General features: G+C 38.0%; 1 protein-coding gene across 2 annotated transcripts; it reads left to right on the plus strand.

The window, feature by feature from the left end:
- Nucleotides 1–596: 596 nt before the first annotated feature.
- LOC139121678 (transcriptional repressor p66-alpha-like) lies at nucleotides 597–18,309 on the plus strand. Of its 2 annotated transcripts, none has more exons than XM_070686757.1 (6): nucleotides 597–907; nucleotides 3,817–3,901; nucleotides 5,263–5,391; nucleotides 5,982–7,097; nucleotides 12,554–13,868; nucleotides 14,533–18,309. In XM_070686757.1, the coding sequence occupies exons 2-6, from the start codon at nucleotides 3,831–3,833 to the stop codon at nucleotides 14,653–14,655; spliced, it is 2,754 nt and encodes a 917-aa protein (XP_070542858.1). In that variant the 5' UTR covers nucleotides 597–907; nucleotides 3,817–3,830; the 3' UTR covers nucleotides 14,656–18,309. The 2 variants fall into 2 exon arrangements, with proteins under 2 accessions (XP_070542858.1, XP_070542861.1); XM_070686760.1 differs by having other exon boundaries at nucleotides 766–903.
- The last annotated feature ends 2,522 nt before the right edge of the window (nucleotides 18,310–20,831 follow it).

The following is a 20,831-nucleotide window of genomic DNA, read 5'->3' on the forward strand; positions in this document are numbered from 1 at the left end:
GAAATATAACTTAATATTTACAAAAAAAATATCAGATATTGCAAAGTAATATCCATGGTAACTGGGCGATAACAAGAAGTGGTAGGTGATTGATGTGGTAACCAAGACGATAGCCTCATTTTGATATAGATTTCTTTTTGGAACCAAGGCATCATCACCCCAAGTATCATCTTCCCAGTGAGTGGGCAGAGTGACCTGGGAGGAAAAAGCTGTTGACTATTGAAAGTAAACCATTACCATGCATAGCAAGCTGTCAGTTATGATAATTATGGGTATACAAAGGATTCATGTGTGGATTGATGGCATTTAGCCAATCACTAAACTGTGTCTTGAAAGTCTATGATGTCATCCATAAATCAACACATACCTGCTGTAAATACTATAATTGTTGACAAACTATGATGTAAGCAGATGTTCAGACACAACAAGAACAACAGTTCACATGGCAACATGAGTGATGTCTGACAGAAAGCTAGGCCTGATTGGGTGGGATTGAAATCACGTGATCGGTCGCACCAAATAAGGTCATTACCGCTGTTTACTAGTAAACAATTTGTTGTGTTTACCCCTGATTACCAGCTATGGGAACCCCGTAGTAAATAGTAAACCACCACACGCCATTTTCTACCTAAAACGGTCCTTTTTGTGGAAAGATTACAGGGGTATCTTTTGCCTTTTGTCTAGCGCTTCTCCAGTCGAATACTCCTCAAAAAGCGATCGAATATCGCCTCGTTGAAAGTTTCAGTTACGTCCAGTACGTTACGTTGATTTCTTTCGAGGGCCCTCGTGTGTTCAAGATTGGCGAACCGACTGTGGCATAACATAATTTTTTGTTCGTCACCTTGAATGGCCGGCCAGTCAGCGCCAAAGGTCATCCTTAGGAAGTAGACGCGGTGCGACCGGGTGGGTAAGTTGCCTTCCATAGTAATTTTTGTTTCAAAAATTGTTTCTTTTTACAACCTTGTTGTCTGTGTGCTTTAAATACGTGATATGATAGGAATTTTACCATCAGAACTTGCAAAACTCGCGCCATTCGCCGGCTAGACGAGTTTCATACGAGATGAACTACGTAATGGTACATCCCAGCCAATACTATTAAGACTTTGTTTCTCGTCCAGGAAAGTGTCCCGCCGAAAGAACTACTTACACCTGCCTACGACATACTTCTTCCATACGCGAATATTTTGAGGACAAAGTAATGCCTTGCCGAAAACCCAACGAAAAGCTCAAAGAAAAATCTTTAGCCAATTTTGCAATAATTGCATTTGGTATTGTTTGATCACCAGTAAATTCTCCTTAATCGATTGCCATTTTCCGCGCAAGTTACAGATTTCGAGTGCTCGCAAGGAAAGCAATGCCGAGCAGTTGAAAATTTTCGACAAATCAGCGGAATATGAAATAACGCAGTACAAAACTAATATATTTTGCAGTGTATGTCTTCCACTTGCGTAATTCTAAGTGGTTGTCAATATGTCAATGCCACTGAAATTAGGGAAGTCCTAGAAATGCTTCCATTCATGACATGCAAAAATTTCTCGATTGGCAAATCAGAATTGCCCATTTTACAACGAACTGTTGAAAGGGCAAAATAGCGACACACGTGCAATATTCAAAATGTTTATCATCCCTATGCAGCTCCATGATATAATTTAATACGTAATTTACCATTATGACGTTCAAATAATTAGAAATCGTTTGTAATCAGGTGTACGTGCGCCACACATGTTCATGATGTGTCTACGGCTAGCTAGCACACGTTGCAAAGAAGTATCAGCACTTCATGAAACTGAAATGAAGTCGAATGTATCACGTGTATTATTTTAAAGAAAGCTGTCAAGTTTTTATGTGGAAACTACTGTCGCTTAACTCCCACTTTCTCTGGCGAACAACTATTACATCACCGTAATGTCGCGGGGTGGCCTTACGCTAGTAGCTAGTACTCAGGCCTAGAGTGACACAAGTTGTTTTACATACTATGTACGTAAGGTATCATACATACAGAGACCTTTCCAGTATTCTATTGCTAGGACTGAAGTACATTTTATGGGAATTGTTTAAGAACGTTGTCTAAGTGAGATTCTATGGATTTTTATGGTTCGTACATCCGAGTTGTGGACTTCTGTGCACATGGACTGTACACAGCACAGACAGTGCAACCCGAGTACCTCCAAGGTTGTAGCAAGTCCTGAGTACATTGTTATGTGCTGTTGTTGCACCCCCTGCCCCTAGTGCTGAATATTATGTAATGCATCTCAATTTTATCTCAGCCATTACTTGTCTGATACCCCTACAGATATAGTTTTGCTGTTATATTCAAATTATTTATTCATTCACCTGCTAAAATTTACTTCTTTCCATTCCTTAAAATTACTTTGAAGTGTCAGACATAGGTTTAGCCATGGTCCCTCCTTTGTGGAAGGACCCTGGTTTAGCCTTACACTGAAAAGAGGACAAAGTTGCGTATATCAAACTATATGTAAAAAAGAAAAAATGTTAATCTCAGAGGCTAATTTGTCAAATATTTTTTTAAAACATTAAATTCTATTTTTGAATTATAATGTTTGTGTACCTTATAGTGCATTTATGTAAATTGTTGGTTGATATTGCGCTGAATGAAATGTTCTCTGTCTCCAAATTCATCTGTGCATGCATGTCAGCAATCAGAAAACATTTGAAATTAAATTGTAAATTGTTTTACCCCAAGTGTTTTGATGGAGTCGATACTATCATGTGGCTCACCAATATTTCAGTTTACTCTGGAGTGATAACTGACCGACTAGTCTTGCTAGTACCAATGCATGAAATGGGATGTTATAGATATAGTCTTTCTGAATAATTTTGCAGCATCAAAGTTCTCATTGATGCACATTATATACATGTATTTGCTACGGTGATATTTTTTCTAATAACATTGCATGTGAGAACAAAAGATCAACCATGATTTAAAAAGATAGATAAACAAATTGAATGATGTATCAAGTAATTAAGTGACTTTGAGTGGGAGATACACCGAAGAGGATAGATTGCTTTTATTTTTGTCGTCAACGAATACAGTGATGCATGAGATTTGTGGTGCAACTATAGGTCTGGAATGTCCGTCCATCAGTCTCATGTCTGTTTTCCTTGTCTGTCATTTTATGCATACATAATCGTTTACATGGCAAGACACAGCAATATTGTCCAATCGGAAGGGTCCATCCTTAATTGATAAGCCGTATTCCTTATAAGGTCATAATAAACAAAGCAGCCAATGGGAGAGTGCATTGATGCTTACAGTATCAAACAAAAACAGTCTTCCCATCATCCTTTTGGCTTTGTTTGTTATGATAATGAGCATAAGGCGTAACCTTGCCTTAGCTCACACATGGTTGCCCTGAGTGATGTCATCAATAATGCATACAGTAGTTATTTTGGATACGTAGTCTTCCCCATCAAAAAAATCTTTTTAATTTCTGTAAATTGATAAAGTAAACTTTTTTAGACAAAATCATCATATAAATTATCTTTGTACAGTACAAGAAGGCTCTCTAGGGTTAAAATGAATGGAGGTTTTTATAATGAGTAGGTGAATATAAAACAATGATCCAACATGTCTCGACAAGATTTAAAGAAAGAATGAAAAAATGGTAGGGTTTTGTTACCCGTAAATCATTCTCTAAACCAATATTGATGATGACATCACATTAACACTACGGGAAAAGAAAATTGTTGTAAAAAATAAAGCAAATTTAGTAACTATTGACTATGTTACGCATAGGAGATAAAGTGTATCAAATAGTTTTGTCTTAGTCATTCAAAAATTTTATTGTTTCTCAGGTTGTTTGTGAAACATGTCTGATGATAGAGTTACACGAAGTGGAAGAAGATCTTACCCACCCTCCCCAAGCAAGTCAATTGAAAGGTAGGTCATATATTTGAACTGTACCCACCTGAATGAATATTAATTTCCTTTGTACATCTCAGATTTTCAAACCTTGACCTATGAAACCGTATTCTTGTCTATATTGAGGTGCAAATGTACAGTGTCCAGCAATATTTCTAACAAATCAGGTGGTTACTAATTCTGTAGACCTGACAAACTGTAGCATAATGCACCAGTACAAGTGAAGATAAGCAGTGTGTCAAACATATGGACACTCAGAAACCTTCATTTTAGGCAGGTAGATAGTTATGTACCACCAGATATGGGAAGTGATTTAAGTTTCAGCTCTTTTCATGAAACACATTCTTTACATGAACATTACAGAAATGTTAGAAGCAAAGTAAGTTGGACAGTAGAAATACATATGAGTAAGGCTGAGCTATTTTTAGAATATGAAAGACATTTTACATGTGTAGGTTCACAAAGTTCATTGACAATTCATAAATTTACAAATTCTGAATTCACTACATTATGCGCTTTCCCGTGTAACTAGCCTATGAGAATTATAAATTATTTTTCTGAGTAGACAATGTTAGTGAATTAGTATGACAAATTTATTACTACCAACTGATGTCTTGTGTTAAATCTTTCCAACATTTTTGTTGTGTATTGATATACCAAATTTGATATATCTGAATACATTCCAAACTTTCTTGCAAAGTCTTTATTTTATATCGTAGCCTTTTATCTTATTTGATATGCATTCTTCACTCTGAGAAAAAATGGCTAGTAAAGTTCGACTGCTGAAGTATTTGATTTTTAATTATTCAAGCATTATTTTTGAGTATGAAATAATAAACCTTACATTAGAGAGTGAGTGTGCTGCAGTAAATATATAGTACATATCCCACTTATTACACAACATCTGCAAAAATAACAAGTGTTTGAAAAAATGCTTTCAAGAAGAACATTAAATTATCTGAAATTTCAACTCCAATTGCTGACATATGATTCTACCTAATACCATATTGAAAACAATTGGTTTAAACCAAGGTCTTTTAGTTACAGGGTTGGTTCGGATTGGTCCAGAGCTCCATATCAAAACCATGATTCTATATCAATCTGCTTTAACAGCAGTGGAATTTTTTTGGTTCATGGAAAAAGGCCAGGGGGTACTGGTCGTACTTTTGCCAAATTAATTAAGACAAGAAACCAGTCAGTGATATCGTACAAACAATTTATCTCAACTACATGAGAATACTGTAACTAGCACATTTGGCCTCAAACAGTCTAAATACTTTGAAGCATTTCTATTTCAATATGAAGGTATATTTGTATGATGTATAAGTTATATTTTCTTCATGATTGAAATTTCTCTCTGTATTGGTATTTTTTTTCAGGCGGTCTTCCACTGATTCTTCGTCAAGTGAGAGAGTAACTCGGAGTAGTAAAAGATTGAGAACTTCAGACTCTGAAGATGAAATCCCTGGTTCACCTCGTAAATCCAACCCACCCTCCCCTACTAAAAAGTAAGCAGAAATAACACACTATCATAGCAACAGATCATCCTTGATTTACCTTTGGTCGTTTCAGTTACGTTGATGAAATGTCCGTCAGTGCCATGATGAAGTGTACTGATGAAGAGTGTGCACATACACTGAGCTTTGAAATTTCATGTAGACCATGTATCACATTTCACACACTTAGTACTGTCTCGTATCAGTTATAACTTATCATAGGAATGTCGTATTAATAAAATCATAGTTTCAAACTTCTCCATTGGGATAATGCTTGAAGAATGTGAGATGAAAGACACAATTTCACCAATGTTTTGTTCAAATATATCACACCTTAATAATAAGTTACATTTCACTCATATACATGTATGTCTTCATTGAAATGTCGGCCAGTAGGTTATAGTCTCTTCCAGGTTATGTGTGATTACAGCAAATGTACATAAAGTTCAATCTCACAATAGATGTTTCAGCTCAACTGACCACATTCTCACATAACCAATCCTTATCAAAAGATAATAGTACTATGTTGACCCACAGTATCACCCTTCACTGCTCTGTCTTGCCATACACATAGACCAAAACGTCATATCTTGTTATTGCAGAGCTAAGATGGAGTTGCCAGAAGCGGTAGTTAAGGGCAGCAAACGACTCAAGGTTGGGGAACAGGATGATCCCTCGGGAGTTGCACTTGAACTCTCTACGATCAAAGAAAACAACCATGATGCAGACCGCAAACCGGTGTCAAATGTAGGTGAAGAGTACTCTGGTGACGACAGTGATCCAGAGGTGTCTTTCAAGGAAGGTAGCTTCAAAACCGAGGATGAAAAGATGGACGACGAAGAATGTGATGAAAGTAATGACCTTGAGGCAGAGAGGAAACAATCAAAGCAAGACACTGAACCAGAAATTTCAGACGCGGAACCAGAAATTTCCCCTGATACTGCAAAGGGAAAAGATAATTCTCCTGAAGTAGAGAAAGACATGAATAGTGAAGGAAATGAGAAAGATGAGAGTGTGCAAAAAGTAGTCGTCACGGAGAATTCCAACAAAGAAACGGAACAGACAATTAGTGACAGTGTGAAAAATGACAAAGATAAACCAAGTGATGAAAATGTTCCTGAATCAGAAAATGATATTAGCAATGAACGAAAAGGGACAGATGCTGTTTCACAGGACTTGGCCCAAGCGGATAATAGTTCGGAAAAGCATACAGTTGAAAAAAGTGCTGTTGTTGATTCTAGCAAGGTTAGTGAACCTTCAGATCTGACCACAGAAAGCGCAGCTTGTGAGACTGCAGATAAGTCTGATACAGCAAAACAGGATAATTCTGAATCAGAGACGGCAAAACCAGACATTCCTAACACTGATGACAAAGACAAAATAGAAATTGATAAACCAGCTAGTACAATTTCACAGTCTGCAAAGGATTTATCCGATACTGAGAATAAGGAAAAATCAATTGAGAATAGCAGTGATGACAAAGTGCAGGAAAGCAAAGTTGTAGAAGAAGGCAGTGCCACTCCAAATGAAACTGAGGAGAATAAGGATGAAGTAGAAGAGATGGATGTAGACAAACCTCATGATTTGTCAGCCAGTGGACCACAAGATTTGTCAGTGACCAAAAACAAAGCAGAAGGGGATAAAGATAAGGAAAACAATTCACAGAGCGCAAACAAAACTAGTGCGGACAATTCAGGGACTGATTCCAGAATCAAGAAGTAAGTTCCGTTATTTACATCAAATATTTATGATCTGTTTTGGTATAGACTAAACATAGAAACAAAGATTCATCGTGTGTGTCTGGGTGCTATTTCCTCTCTCCTAAGTGATAAGTCGCAATCGCATCTATCTACAATATGATGTCAACTACCCATTTTCAGTTTGGTCAATTACAAATATACAAGCCATATTGAGACAATGTCATTCTGATTCGAAGAAAATGCTACAAGCACCTGGCAAAAGCAAGGCATCTTATGCTCAATCACAAGGAGAAACAGTAAAATTCAATCTACAGCCAAAACATGACGTATTTTCACCCACTTGGTTTGATATAGCATCTTTAGTCCAAAAAAATCAAGTTTACAGTATTTATGTTTTCAACAGCCTTCAAATGTACAGTATTATGTTAAACTACACCATATGGAATACGTTGTGTTTCATTAATTTTAACCATCTTGACCTGATGGTGAAATATGGACTTGGCAGGATAAGGGTTCAATAAGTGTAATCTGCCTTTCAAAAAGCTGTGAATTATGGGTAATAAATGCCTACAAGCAGCGGAAATTTGTATTCCACAGTTAAACCCCTGTGATTCCGGTCTTGCTAAATTATTTAATCTAGGAAGAGTTATGTAATGGTTTTAATAATTTTTGTGATGGTTTCCTTATTAGAAGGAATCACATATCTTGATTTTTCAAGCGTGTTTCTGAATATAAATGGATTAATGATTTTCACAAATTTGTTATTGAATATGAACTGAGTTCTGTAGCTGTACCCTGCTGATTTCATGTGTCACAGTCAGGTCAAGATTGTTAAAACCAGAGAGGCACAGCATGTCTGATTCTTTGTAATTCAAGTAAGACTTCAGGTTAAGGCCTCTGAAAACAGATAATGTAGAACATGATTTTACAGACTAAATGTGCTATGACGTACCATGCCAAGTAGGTCAAAATATGTATGCTTTTTGGCTCAGTAATGATTTTTGCTGACTCAGCAAATTCGGAAATGATACATTTTGGCAGGATAAGGGTTAGTTCAGTAATCTTTCATGATTCAGAAAAATAACTGAAAGAAACAAAATCGAAATACCATTTGTGATAAATTATGAGAATCCAGTTCTGTAAATCAGAGACAGCCTTGGGCCTCAGACATGGTGAATTGCATGGCATAGATATGGCATAGATACATGTTCTTGAGTCACCTATTAAAACCATGATCTAAACTGAAAAAGTCTTCTTGTGATAGAGTGGTATCCACAAGATAACCCCTGATGTCCCTAGGTTCATCTGATAGGTCAAGTTGGTAAGCAGCAAACACTGTCAGGTCAAGTTGGTTAGCAACAAGCACTGTCAGGTCAAGTTGGTTGCAACAAACACCTTCAGGTCAATGAAGGTCAATTTGGTTAGCAGCCAACACTGTCAGGTCAAGTTGGTTAGTAACAAGCACTGTCAGGTCAAGTTGGTTAGTAACAAGCACTGTCAGGTCAAGTTGGTTAGCAACAAGCACTGTCAGTAAGCACTGTCAGGTCAAGTTGGTTAGTAACAAGCACTGTCAGGTCAAGTTGGTTAGCAACAAGCACTGTCAGGTCAAGTTGGTAGCAACAAACACCTTCAGGTCAATTTGGTTAGCAGCCAACACTGTCAGGTCAAGTTGGTTAGCAACAAGCACTGTCAGGTCAAGTTGGTTACCAACAAGCACTGTCAGGTCAAGTTGGTTAACAACAAACACCTTCAGGTCAATTTGGTTAGTAACGAACAAGCAAAACATGACTGTAGCGACATACCTCATATCTGACCAGACTTGAACATTTTTAAGACCCTAATTTCAGTTGCCATGCTAAGATAACCCGAAACCGGTAATATCATCAACTTAACCAATTGTAAATATTGTATTTTGTAGCACACATGCTGCATAGTGATCTCTTGAACAGCATGATTGTACTCTAAAAACGTTTCTGAGATGTCCATATAAAAAGCACTGTATGAACACCAATGTTAAATTGCAGTCTGATGGTCCAAGAGGACAGTATACATATAAAAAACATTGTTTCAGTTCCACTGTCTTAGGATTGCCTCTTTCTTTCAGTTTCAGCTCTTTGAAAATACAAATGTCATGCATTTTCCATCTTCTTCAACCTTTTTTACTTCAAAAATTTTGATCATTGTTACAGGCCCTCATTCAGTGTTGGATTTTGATGCCAAAAATACTGGCTTGGTTTCAAATATCTTATCTTAGAGATTTTTTAATGCGGGGGTGTTTGAAATGCACAAAAGATGGCAATAGAGTGAAAAAATTACCAAATTGAAACTGAAAGTATCAGTTGGAAAAGTTGAATAGCCCCTTACCATATAAGCATTATGTTGACCCATATGACAGAGAACTAGGTCAGGCATTGTATGCATAAAATTTTGTAGCCCCTCCTCATGAATTGAAGAGTTGCTGGCTACTTGCAGTAGCATACTATCAAAATATGTTAAAAAAGTTTTTGTTTTAACCCTTAAAACGCCATGCCCGTATATATCCGTACACGCCCAACTCACGCTCAGCGCCATGCACGGATATATCCGTACACGGCCTGAGGTTCGCTCAGGCAAAGTTTGGAACTTGATTTCCCGCGTTTAACAGGTCACCTGACAAATAAATCCATTCCTTACCCTTTGAACCCCTTCAGGTCCATATAAGGACTAAAATAATGACATCATCAGTGTAGCTACGGCAATTTCCAGTAATTTGAGCGACTTTCGAGGAAATCGGGTCGACTATTTTTTACCGTGAATATCTAATCAGATCTGGTCGCTGACTTCGCCGAAGTGAGAGACATTCTGAACGCTTTTTCCTGCTGTACATCCTAAAGACGATCGTTTTGTGACAAGTTATTGGCCATTTCTTTATAGAAATGACATATTTTGGTATTTTTTGAGGATATAATCTCTGAGAAAATGAAGACTTTTTTGATCGGCCGAACGTGATTTTGAAGTTGAACAGCGGCTTGAATGGCGTCACCACGGAGCATCGCATTGACCAGCCTCTCTGAAAGCTCAAGTTTGAGTATGTCAGTTCGGTTTTCTAGGCCGAAAACACTAATGATGAAGAAATTTGAAAGGATTTTCACGAAATCTTAATTTAATCTGTGATTTTTGAGCGATCAGATCTGTTTATATCAAGTAAACTTTGGTATCGCGGCATTCTTCACCGTGTATCGAGACGGCCAAGATGGCCGCCGATCACGGGTTTGTGTGTACAAAACGTACAACACGGCACGTTCCGAACTGTTGATCTCGCGTCATATTCCTACGTCTATAACATATTCTCTTGTCGAAATATACCCGATATGTAATTATTTATATCATATCTATTGGTTTCTGTTCATTTACTGGCGAATTATGTTGCGTGCTCGTCAAAATACGTGATCAAACTTTCGTATGTGTTCACATTGACTGTCATGATTTACGGAGACGTCGCGATCAAACGTCAGGGCCAGTACGGTCATCGAAAGCGTTCAGAGGCGAATGTCGTTCTTATTGTACCTCAAACTTATTTTATTTAGTTCTTGAATCGAATTTATTTTCTCAGAAGTTCAGGTAGTGCGTTTTTGTGGTGAAATTTTTCGTCGTTTGCCAATCACAGGGTAGCTAATAACGTAGCTGAATACAGGCTCTGATTTGAATTGCCTTGTAAGATGGCAGCTTGTTCATGATATCAATCAAATTAGTTGTTTGTGTTTACTTGCAATGCCAAAATCTTTCAAACATATCCTCTCTAACTTTAATGGCAACATTCATTCCAGAACAACAACAATTGAATTATATCTCACAGCAATCAGAATCCAAATAAAAAAATAAAAACAAAGATTTTTCCTGGTTACATGGTTTCACCTTTCGATGCAGAAAGAAATACATAAACAAACAAACAAACAAACAAATAAATAAATAAATAAATAAACGACAAATGAATAAAAGATGTTGTTTACGAAATTCAATCATGTTGCTGATTAAAATTGTCTTGAGCTGTATTTCACTTGTGTTATATGCTTTTGTGTAGCTGTGTTGAAGGGTATGTGGTATTTGTATTATTGACAAATATCAACAATTGTTTGTTTGCTTATTATTTACATTTGATAAGTTCCGCTGCCGAAATTTTCACCAAAATATGTCTCTTTTCATGACATTTAAAATGTGTAAAAGTTTGCAGGTTTTTGGACGATAAGATCTATTTTTAGAGTCTTTTATTCATTTTCAATACATTTTGAACCAAAAATGTGCATTTTAAGCCCATTTTCCCACCCCCATTGCTAAACCAAACATGGAAAGACTTCTCAAAGCTTCTCCATTTCCTGATCTTTGAAATTCATAGTGGTTTGGCTGGGCTTCCAATCACAGGAAACACACTGTACCTGTCTAAAAGAAGTGTAACATGTCAAGTTTATTGGTTCAAAAAGTTCTTGCATGGGAGGCTATATTGCATGAAAGTCTATGGCGTCTTAAGGGTTAAATTTTCTATTTTCTAAATGTTCTACTTTTCAAAAAAATTTGTCTTATTTTTTGCTGATTTATTTTCAAGTCTTGATTACTTTCCAATTATCAGGTTTGACAAAGTCATGATTTTTTGATGTCTGAAATGAAAACTTCATTCAGAAATATTACTACTTCAAGTTAATTAAATTTGGTGCTGTTGTCTGCTATGATGTTGAATATGAAGCTGAACAATTGAAAAGTAGAGTGAACAATATACAACATGTTATGAAATCTTTATTACCAGCCAACAAGTTATCAAATTTTCAAAAATAACAATTTGTCAGCCAGGACTAGTTATGTCTTTTGTTGTAAAAAGATGACAAGGAAAATAGGCTATGCAAGAGAAGCAGAGCTTTTTTGAAAGAATTTTTGAACATCATCCGCGGTATATTGATTGAGGAGGTAAAATATCTGATATTCTTAGGTGTGATTTACTTTTATGAACTAACATGTTATTATTTTGGTCTATGCCATGGACAACTAAGGCTCAGAAAATCCACTTATTAAGGTCTGTGACTGCCTTAATGTAATTATTCTGAAGGATATATCTGCCATTCTTGTGCAACCGTGATAACAGATCGTGATTGTTATGCTAGGGATCTCCACATGCCAAATGGATATATTTGCCATTGGAACTTTTGAAAGAGATGGAAACGACAACTGTTGCAGTGTTCTCCCCTAGGAATTTCTGATAGCATAGCTGCAATTTTGCAATTTGCATAATGATATGATTTTTGTGTTGATGAATTTCTATTGTTTTACCAAAATAAAATAGTGGACACTATGCTTTAATTGCTCAGGGGAGAACACTGTGTTCTAATAAAAATGTTACAACATTCACATTTTTACATCAAGATATTAATATTGTTTTGCAGAAAACAAACAATAATATTATATTACAAATCTTGAATATTGCTTTACTGTTTTTCTTCACCACTCAGACTCACAGAAGAAAGAGCAAACTCTTCGTCTCCAGATGATGTAATTGTTCTGTCTGATGATTCATCTGGACCCATGGTGAATGGTGTTAGCGACGACTCGGATTGTTCCTCTCCGGGTCTCGCCAACGGTATCAAGAAATTAACACCAGATGAAATGTCTGAGAGAGAGAAACTAGTGCGAAAATTACAAGAAGAGCTCAGGAATGAAGAAGCCAAGTTGCTTTTATTGAAGAAACTCCGACAGAGTCAGCTTCAGCCAGTGTTGGTGAAAGATCAAACGCCAAATCAGGGTGCTGTCCCAGGCAAACTGCCAATACCTCGTAACCCGTCAGCTCAGCCACCACCTCTCCTACGTGGCGGACAGCAACTGATGAAAACACAACAGCAGGTGATAATGCCACCCCTTGTCCGAGGGAATCAGATCCAACCAATAAGAACGCAGGGCTCACAGGGACCGCCACCTCTGATGTTGGGGCCGCGTGGCAATGTGCACATTCAGCAGTCGCAAATGGTCAGGCCGCCCATTGTGAGAGTAGGAAGCGGTAGCAATATGATAGCATATGGTTCAACACCGACAACTTACACACTTGTACAGGGTCAAGCGCAGCAGCCGGTGAAGATATCGACTCCGGCAACTACAGTCGCAGCCATTGCTGCAGAATCTCCGGCCAGTCGGCAAGCGGCAGCTAAGTTAGCGCTAAGAAAACAGCTTGAAAAGACATTACTGCAGATTCCACCACCTAAACCCCCACCTCCAGAAATGCATTTCCTTCCAAGTGCAGCTAACAATGAATTCATATATTTAGTCGGACTTGAAGAAGTTGTGAATAGAATTACAGAGGACATGAGCAGTCCTAAAACACCAAGGTACATTGAACCATTTTCTTGTTCTCAGTGCAAGCTTAATTTCACCACAGTCTGGAAGCGAGACCCTAAGAAATCCAATGCCGTCATGTGTGAAACGTGTGTTGTGACCAACCAGAAGAAGGCTCTCAAAGCAGAACACACGAACCGTCTAAAGACTGCCTTTGTGAAAGCCCTTCAACAAGAACAGGAGATAGAACAGAGAATGAGTCAGTCGGTCTCCGCCGCTGCTGCTGCTGCAACTGTGCCAACTAATGCGTCTCAGGCCCATACTACATCACATCACAGGGAACAATTACAGAAAGTACAGCAAGAACAGATGCGACAGCACCACCAACTGCTACAAGCACACCAACAGCAAATGCAACGCCATCACGTCAGACCTGTCTATGGACAGATACCACAGGCTCACATCCAACCTACTATAACCTATGCGTATCATGTTCCACAGGTGAGCACAATCCTAAAATATCCTTATCATCTTTTAGTCCTTTACAGACTTTTTCCTTATCATATCAATATGACACATAAATTTATTACTTTAGGTTTGCATGACATTGTAGTCTTTTCATGAAAATCTTGCCTCTCCAAGTCTGCCATAAATTTGTGGTTTCGGAATAGAATTCACTCTTTATTCTAAAACCCTCCCGCCATTTCTGGTCATTTTCTTTCCAACGGAAGCAGAGCAAAGACAGCTTGTTTTTCATATTCCCTGATAATGCAGTGATACAATCTGCTTCAGTTTATTTTTCAAAATGTAGTAGTAATGTTTACCACACACGAAGACCACTTGTCTCTGATAATGTCACTTGAAACTTCTTGATTGGATGAATGGAATATGAAATGACACTAGTCCGTGGGTAATGAAAAGTGAACAGGAATGATCATCACTCTGTACCGCGGTGTGGATTGTATTCCCTTTCACAGACCAGACTCCTAATAATCACTCTGAACAGGTTGAACACAGTTTCATATAGTGGTGTCTAGATGATGGGGATGGATGATTAGTATTGCTATGTTGATGTAGGTAGAAGTGATGAAGGGCGGAGGATTGCTTCAATCATTTCCTTCTCATGCATCTTAACATTCAATATATTTTTTTATTCTGTCCACAGGCAATGATGACCAAACCTCAAGTCATAACAACGCTAGCACAGCCCACGGACAGACAAAGAGAATACTTGTTAGACATGATACCATCAAGGTCCATATCCCAAACTGTTACCTGGAAGCAGTAGTGACTGTGTATCGTACCATCACACGGCATCAACATAATATGTATCTTCTTTGAAAATTCAGCAATGACTCTTTCCACTCGTTCAGGGGTTTAAATCTGTTACCCAGATGAAGAAATGAACTGTATAATGGATATCCTCTAGATGCCAATCGGATTTCTACTGATATCACACCCTTTTGATCAGTTGATAGCAACCTCTAGAAAGCCCAGAGATAACCATAAGTGAATAGATATGACCAAGTTAACATGGCACAATTTTGTTTGCTAGATTGACAATTATCGCATGTGAAAAAACTCTATAATCTATGAGATTTGGTCCTTGTTTGGTGTGTGGCAGCAGACATTTTAGTTTGAGTGCATCTAATGCTGCTTAAATGACTTATCGTTGTTTCTATGTAATCTTTGATCTGAAAATCAGGTTCCATTTAGCTTTTGAATTAATGCCACGTAGAATTTTGGGGCAGTAAAATATTTCCCACATGTTCTACCAACTATGGATTCATATAAAGTCAATCATCAGCATTAATATAGTATCGTACAGTATCACTGCTCAATAATATCAATGTGCAGGTGCTTGTGAAGCATAGGTGTAGTCATTCTCACCTTTGACCCTTATTCTCACCTTTGACCCCTATCCTCACCTTTGACCCCTTTTAACTAAAGGGTGGTGCCAATCTTAAAGTGCATTTTGCTCCCTACTGCTCTATCCTAGATTAACATTTTTAATCTATTGCCGTCATAAATTTCGTAAGAATGGAAGCATTTATGTCCAGAGGTTTCTGTTTTGCAAAGATGCTGCCTGTAGTTCAATCCTACACAGTACAGCTTGGGCAAAGTTCTCCTGAGTGGAAACAGTCCGATGATAGTCAAGGCTGGTGTTTTCCTGCTCTCTGTGATTGAATGAAATTATATTATATTGATCCACATAATACAAAGTAGTTGCCTGTTTTTATGCTTGTATACCTTTTTCCATACTAGAAAGGTCACCAAATAAATAATTTTATGTCTGTTTCTGAACATATTGAAGAACTGATTTCATTTCTGAAATGTTCTGCATGAGTATAGCCAAAATTGTTCCTCTGTAGTATACAAAAGGTTATTTTTGGATATTTTTGAAAAGATCTAATGATTAATATATACATTATTTACTAATACTTTTAGGCCGTAATAGATGAATGTGTAACTAGAGATTGTAGACGAGATGATTGAAAGGAATTATGGGTGGGAGTATTTTTCACTTTTTGTCGTTTGTTATTAATTTGACAATGTTGGCAGCAGTGCGAACTGTAATAAATGTGCTAGTTGTAGAAATTTACAAAAAAAATGAAATTTCTAGTTAAGTGGAGGAATGTCTAATTATCATGAATCATGTTACTTTTTTCATTGAAAATAAAGTGTTTAAAAAAATGTAAAAAAAAGACGGGTTTACCTTTACCTGCGTTAAGTAGGAAGCAGGTTTTGGGAAAATGTATTTTTATAAATTATATGTTGCAGTATTCTCCCAGGGAAATACAGCATGGACTTAACAGCAAAGACTGGTTGATCACATAGTGCTGTCAACCCTTTTCCCCTGTAAATAGTTCCACCCACCCTATTTGAAACATTAGGACTGTACCACAGTATGGTGGTGAAGGGTGTATTAGTGGAAAGTGCAAGACATTTGAAATGACAGTATGTAACAAGTGTCAGTCTGCTCTGGCTTACATTGTTTACTTTGCCAGGTCTAGGGTTTCAACAGTCTGTCAAATCTTAAAATGTATTGCAGAATGCAAAAAAATACATTGCGAAAAACCGGCCATGTGTCGGAATCAATCACTTTGATTCCCTGTTCCCTCAAACGGGCATCGTCCAAAACTGAATGGATTGGGTCGGTTGAATTCCTGAAGTTCAGATAGTGTCAGGAAAACGTCAATGGAATATGCAGGTACTCGCATTTGTCAGTCATACCAGTCAGTGTTTTACAATGTATTCCAGAGAAAAATTGTTGCTGTTATGTGTTATCCTAGATTTGGGTGATACTTGTTCATTTTGTGAGTTAGTTGCGAAAGTAGCGTTCTTGAATTGTTGGCTGGCATACAAATGTATCAATTCAACGACAAAATATAATGACAAAAAGTTATTAAAGTGAACAAACAGCTTTAAGCTTCTGCCGAGATGCAATTGTAAAAGTGAATTTCGGCTGATTGTGCATCTGTGCTGGTTCCTTAGGAGAATACTGACATGGTCACTGAGTGGCTATGCACTACTGCAAAAATCTGTTGAGAGAGTCATGAAAAAAGCTTTGTGTACAGTATTTATTGAATATAATATGGAGAAAAAGGCAAATGCTGAACTCTTGTGTAAAGTGCCTCGAGATTCTGGTTCTTAAGGAATCTTGGAGGTAACATGGGTAAATTGTTTGTGACTTTGTGTTCATCTGAACGGATTCATAGACTGAACCGGGTGTATAAAGCATTGTTTCTGTACTCTCTTTGAACTTGTTTATTTTGTTGTTAGACTTTTGACACAGGGGTTCTGAATCTAGGCAGAATCAAGAAAATACAAAATTCCAATTACAGAGGAGAACCGGCAGATTGCAAATCGATGAACCATGTGCATGTTAACACTGCAATATTGTTTAGCATATTTTGTGAAAAGCTTTTGTTTGTACCACTGAAATGATAGTGATACATGTTTTGTTGCAATAAATGGAAAGCATTTGACCCAGAAGGGTATAAACTTGAAATAATCAGTGCCTGGTAGGGGCAATACAAACCTTCATATTGGCTCTCCATTAGGTATTGTTCTAAATCAGGGAAGACGACAGCTAACGTCTGTAAGTAGTAAAGTCTTCCTGTTGGGTACTGGTATTGTCTTAAACAAGGTGACACTGCTTTCTCAGCATAATTGGAACTGGGAACTGTAATGGCCAATGTGCCCATACAGAGACCAGATATTTCCATGTACTGAGGAAGCGGTATTCCTCAAGATTTTATCATGTGCCCAACAATAATGCTGAAATCCATACTTAGTACATTTCTGGACATATATTGAAGTGACACAATCTTTTTCGTGATCATGTTTTATTGAAGCCAATCACTTCATACATCCATGTTAGCTATTTCAAATTTCAGGCCGATTGTTTTGATTTTTGGCCAACTTGTCTTGTAAGGAGTGCTCACAGAAACTGAATTGAAATTGTCCAGTAACTTGCTCAGTGACTGTATGTGGGCAAAGTGGATGAGAGACTTGTACAGGGAAAGTATTATTTATGAAGGGGCGAACCCTTTAAGTTGTTATACGTAGGATAGTTTGGGCAGTGTATACCTGTTCTGCTGTCTCAGGCAGCGACATGTCCACTGTCATGTGACTGGCCAGTTGTCAAGACAACATTTGATTTCAAGTTGTTGGGAAAGTTGTATGATGTTCTGTACAACATGCAAGTGATGTTACTTTTAGGACGTTCATGTTTTGTAGATGTGTAGAAACTAAGAAAGTGATGGTGTATAGTTTGGCAAGTATCTTGGAGAAGAACAGGTGATTGGCCCTATTATTATGCTTTTTGTATGATGATGTCTCGTTAACTTATGATAGCTTCAGTGTAGATGGCCCTAGATCCTGTATTTGTATTTATCTTTTTTTCTATCATAATTAGCTATTAAACCATTCACATAAACTGTTCTGTCTTTTGTCTTATATTTCAGTGACATTTCACAATCACTTGCTCAAGGTTATTGGGGTTTGGGATGGGGGAGAGGGGAGACAGCACCTCGTACGCCTTCTGAGTTGGTCAAGATAACCTCATGATTTTCAAAGCATGGTTCTGAGCACCAGTATTTACAAAAACTAAAATTCACTGCTATTCTAAAATTCACAAGGCTAATTTTAAAGAAATATGTACACATCTTGCAAATTTCCACATACCAATATTCATAAGTGTTTGGTGCTTGCAGTCTTACTATGTCAAAAAGTGAACTTGGATCTCTTTCGTATAATGCTCAGCTTATAAAAGAGTTCTTCAAGAATTGAAGGCCATGTTACAATCATGAACGCAGATTAACGCATCAAGAGATTTCAACTCCAAATAGGTAGACAGACGTGCATGCAAAATCACCATGCAGACATGTTTAACATTGCCCTGGGCATGTAAGCTGATGATGGAACTTGTGTGACCATACAACAAAGAACAGTTTAATATGTTTAGATGATTTTGGTGAAATTCGGTTAAGTATATGAATTACATGATTACCGCGTTGCAATTCTTTGCCTATTAAGAAATCAGTCTGATGGAGTTTCTACAATCTCAAATGCAGGGAGCTCTTTAAGGGAGCGTTCAGTTTTTACGGCCGGGGGGGGGGGGGGGGGGGGGGCGGCAAAATCTTGTCGCCGGTGTTCAAAAAAAGATAGACCCCCCTGCATTTTTCGTGAAAAAAAGATGACCCCCCTTTGTCAGACGAAAAAAATTGATGACCCCCCCCCCCCCCCCCACTTAAAATAACTAAAACCCATATGTCAAATTTACCCGCATGGTTTGGATTTGAACTCCGGTACGCGGCGCACTTTATTCGTGTAGCAGAGATGCCAGTGCACAACTTCTCAGCCACATCCATTGAAACGTCTGTTAATTAGGATGACTGTAAGGCAATTTTTAACTTCATTTCCATTGACAACTCATGTCCATGGACATTGTATAAAGTGAACTTTATTGGAGTGGTTCGCCAAAGGCAGCCCTCCGGTTAAGAGGGTCATAGGCCATTACGTAAAGTCAACTTTATTCTAGTGGGCCACCAAAGGTGGCCCGCCGGTAAAGAGGGTCGATCATGTCTATTGCATAAAGTAGACTTTACTGGACAGGGCCGCTGAAGGCACACGGCCATTAAGATTGCCGTGGGGTATTACATAAAGTCAATTTATTGGAGTGGGCCGCCGCAGGCGGCCCGCCGGTAAAGAGGGTCGATCATGGCCATTGCATGAAGTAAACCTAATTGGAGTGGGCCGCTAAAGGCGTCTGCCCGTTAAGAGGGTCATGGGTAATACATAATGTATATTTATTGTAGTGGGCCGGCCCGCCGGTAAAGAGGGTCGATCATGGCAATGGCATAAAGTGAACTTTATTGTTGGTATTATGTTTTTGAAAATGTGGTGACCCCCCCTTTCCTACCAGTGAAAAACCGATGACCCCCCCCCCCCCTTTGCGGATTCCAAAATTTTGATGACCCCCCCTGGATTTTGCCGGCCCCCCCCCCCCTGGCCATAAAAACTGAACGGTACCTAAGTGACATCTCCCATGGAGAAGTTAATCCTAAAGTGACGGTATCTGCTGGGTAAAAAATTCTTGTATTTATACTGCATTCACAAACTGATTTGAACAGAAAGCTTGAACAGTAGGTGTAACTCCCAACAGCTGACTGATACTCGTTTCAAGACCAGAGTTAACTGGCCATTTCTCCAAACTATGAATATACAGTGAATACATGGTCCAATGTCATATAGTTGTGTGTGTTTCCAGCAGACCCTTTGTACAGGTCTTTATTCCTGGCGTTATGTGGCCTATGATGAACTCCCTGTAACATGAAGACCACACAGACCAGGATACTGGACTATAACATGCTGTAGGTTTCATAAGGTGAAAGACAGAAATGCTATCTGTAATTCTTATTGTGAGATGAGAAAACACTTCCTCAATACTGTATTTACTTCCTTTTTCCCTCTAGTTTAACAAAACTTCCAATCTTCTCTGGCGACCATTTTATTTATATCATTGTTAGAAGGAACAGATAGAGAAACATTAGAGCTTAAGATTCGCTCACAGTCATCAGAGTCACCTATAGGGTGAAAATTATGTACCTTATTTGCCAATGTGAGAGCCCAGGTTGTGGAGCATATAATTTTCTCTTAAATTTGGTATGAGTGCGATACAGACTCTATCTTGACATGTTATGCAGTTGGCTATTCATTAATATGCAAATAACTATCGACATTGATGCACTATGAAATTCCTTTCCGTAAGTTTCTGTCCTGTGTTTATTACAGAAATAAAGGTCAATACAACAAACAACCTCCGGGTCAAAATGTGACATATTTCTAGAAATGTGTATCATCAACAACCTTTAGAGAAACCCAGAAAAATTAGCAGGGTGGATGCTTGCTCAAACATTACACCAATTTGAAACTTTCATCGAAAGTTGGGGATGCATG

This window comes from Ptychodera flava, chromosome 21 (assembly GCF_041260155.1).
Source record: "Ptychodera flava strain L36383 chromosome 21, AS_Pfla_20210202, whole genome shotgun sequence".
NCBI classification, from domain to species: domain Eukaryota; kingdom Metazoa; phylum Hemichordata; class Enteropneusta; family Ptychoderidae; genus Ptychodera; species Ptychodera flava.

Bases quoted from the DNA above. Each gene is read 5' to 3' on its own strand.
- LOC139121678 (XM_070686757.1), top strand. From the start codon at position 3,831: ATGTCTGATGATAGAGTTACACGAAGTGGAAGAAGATCTTACCCACCC. The intron at 5,392-5,981 runs GTAAGCAGAAAT...TTGTTATTGCAG, and splicing joins CCACCCTCCCCTACTAAAAA to AGCTAAGATGGAGTTGCCAG. The intron at 13,869-14,532 runs GTGAGCACAATC...TTCTGTCCACAG, and splicing joins ATGCGTATCATGTTCCACAG to GCAATGATGACCAAACCTCA.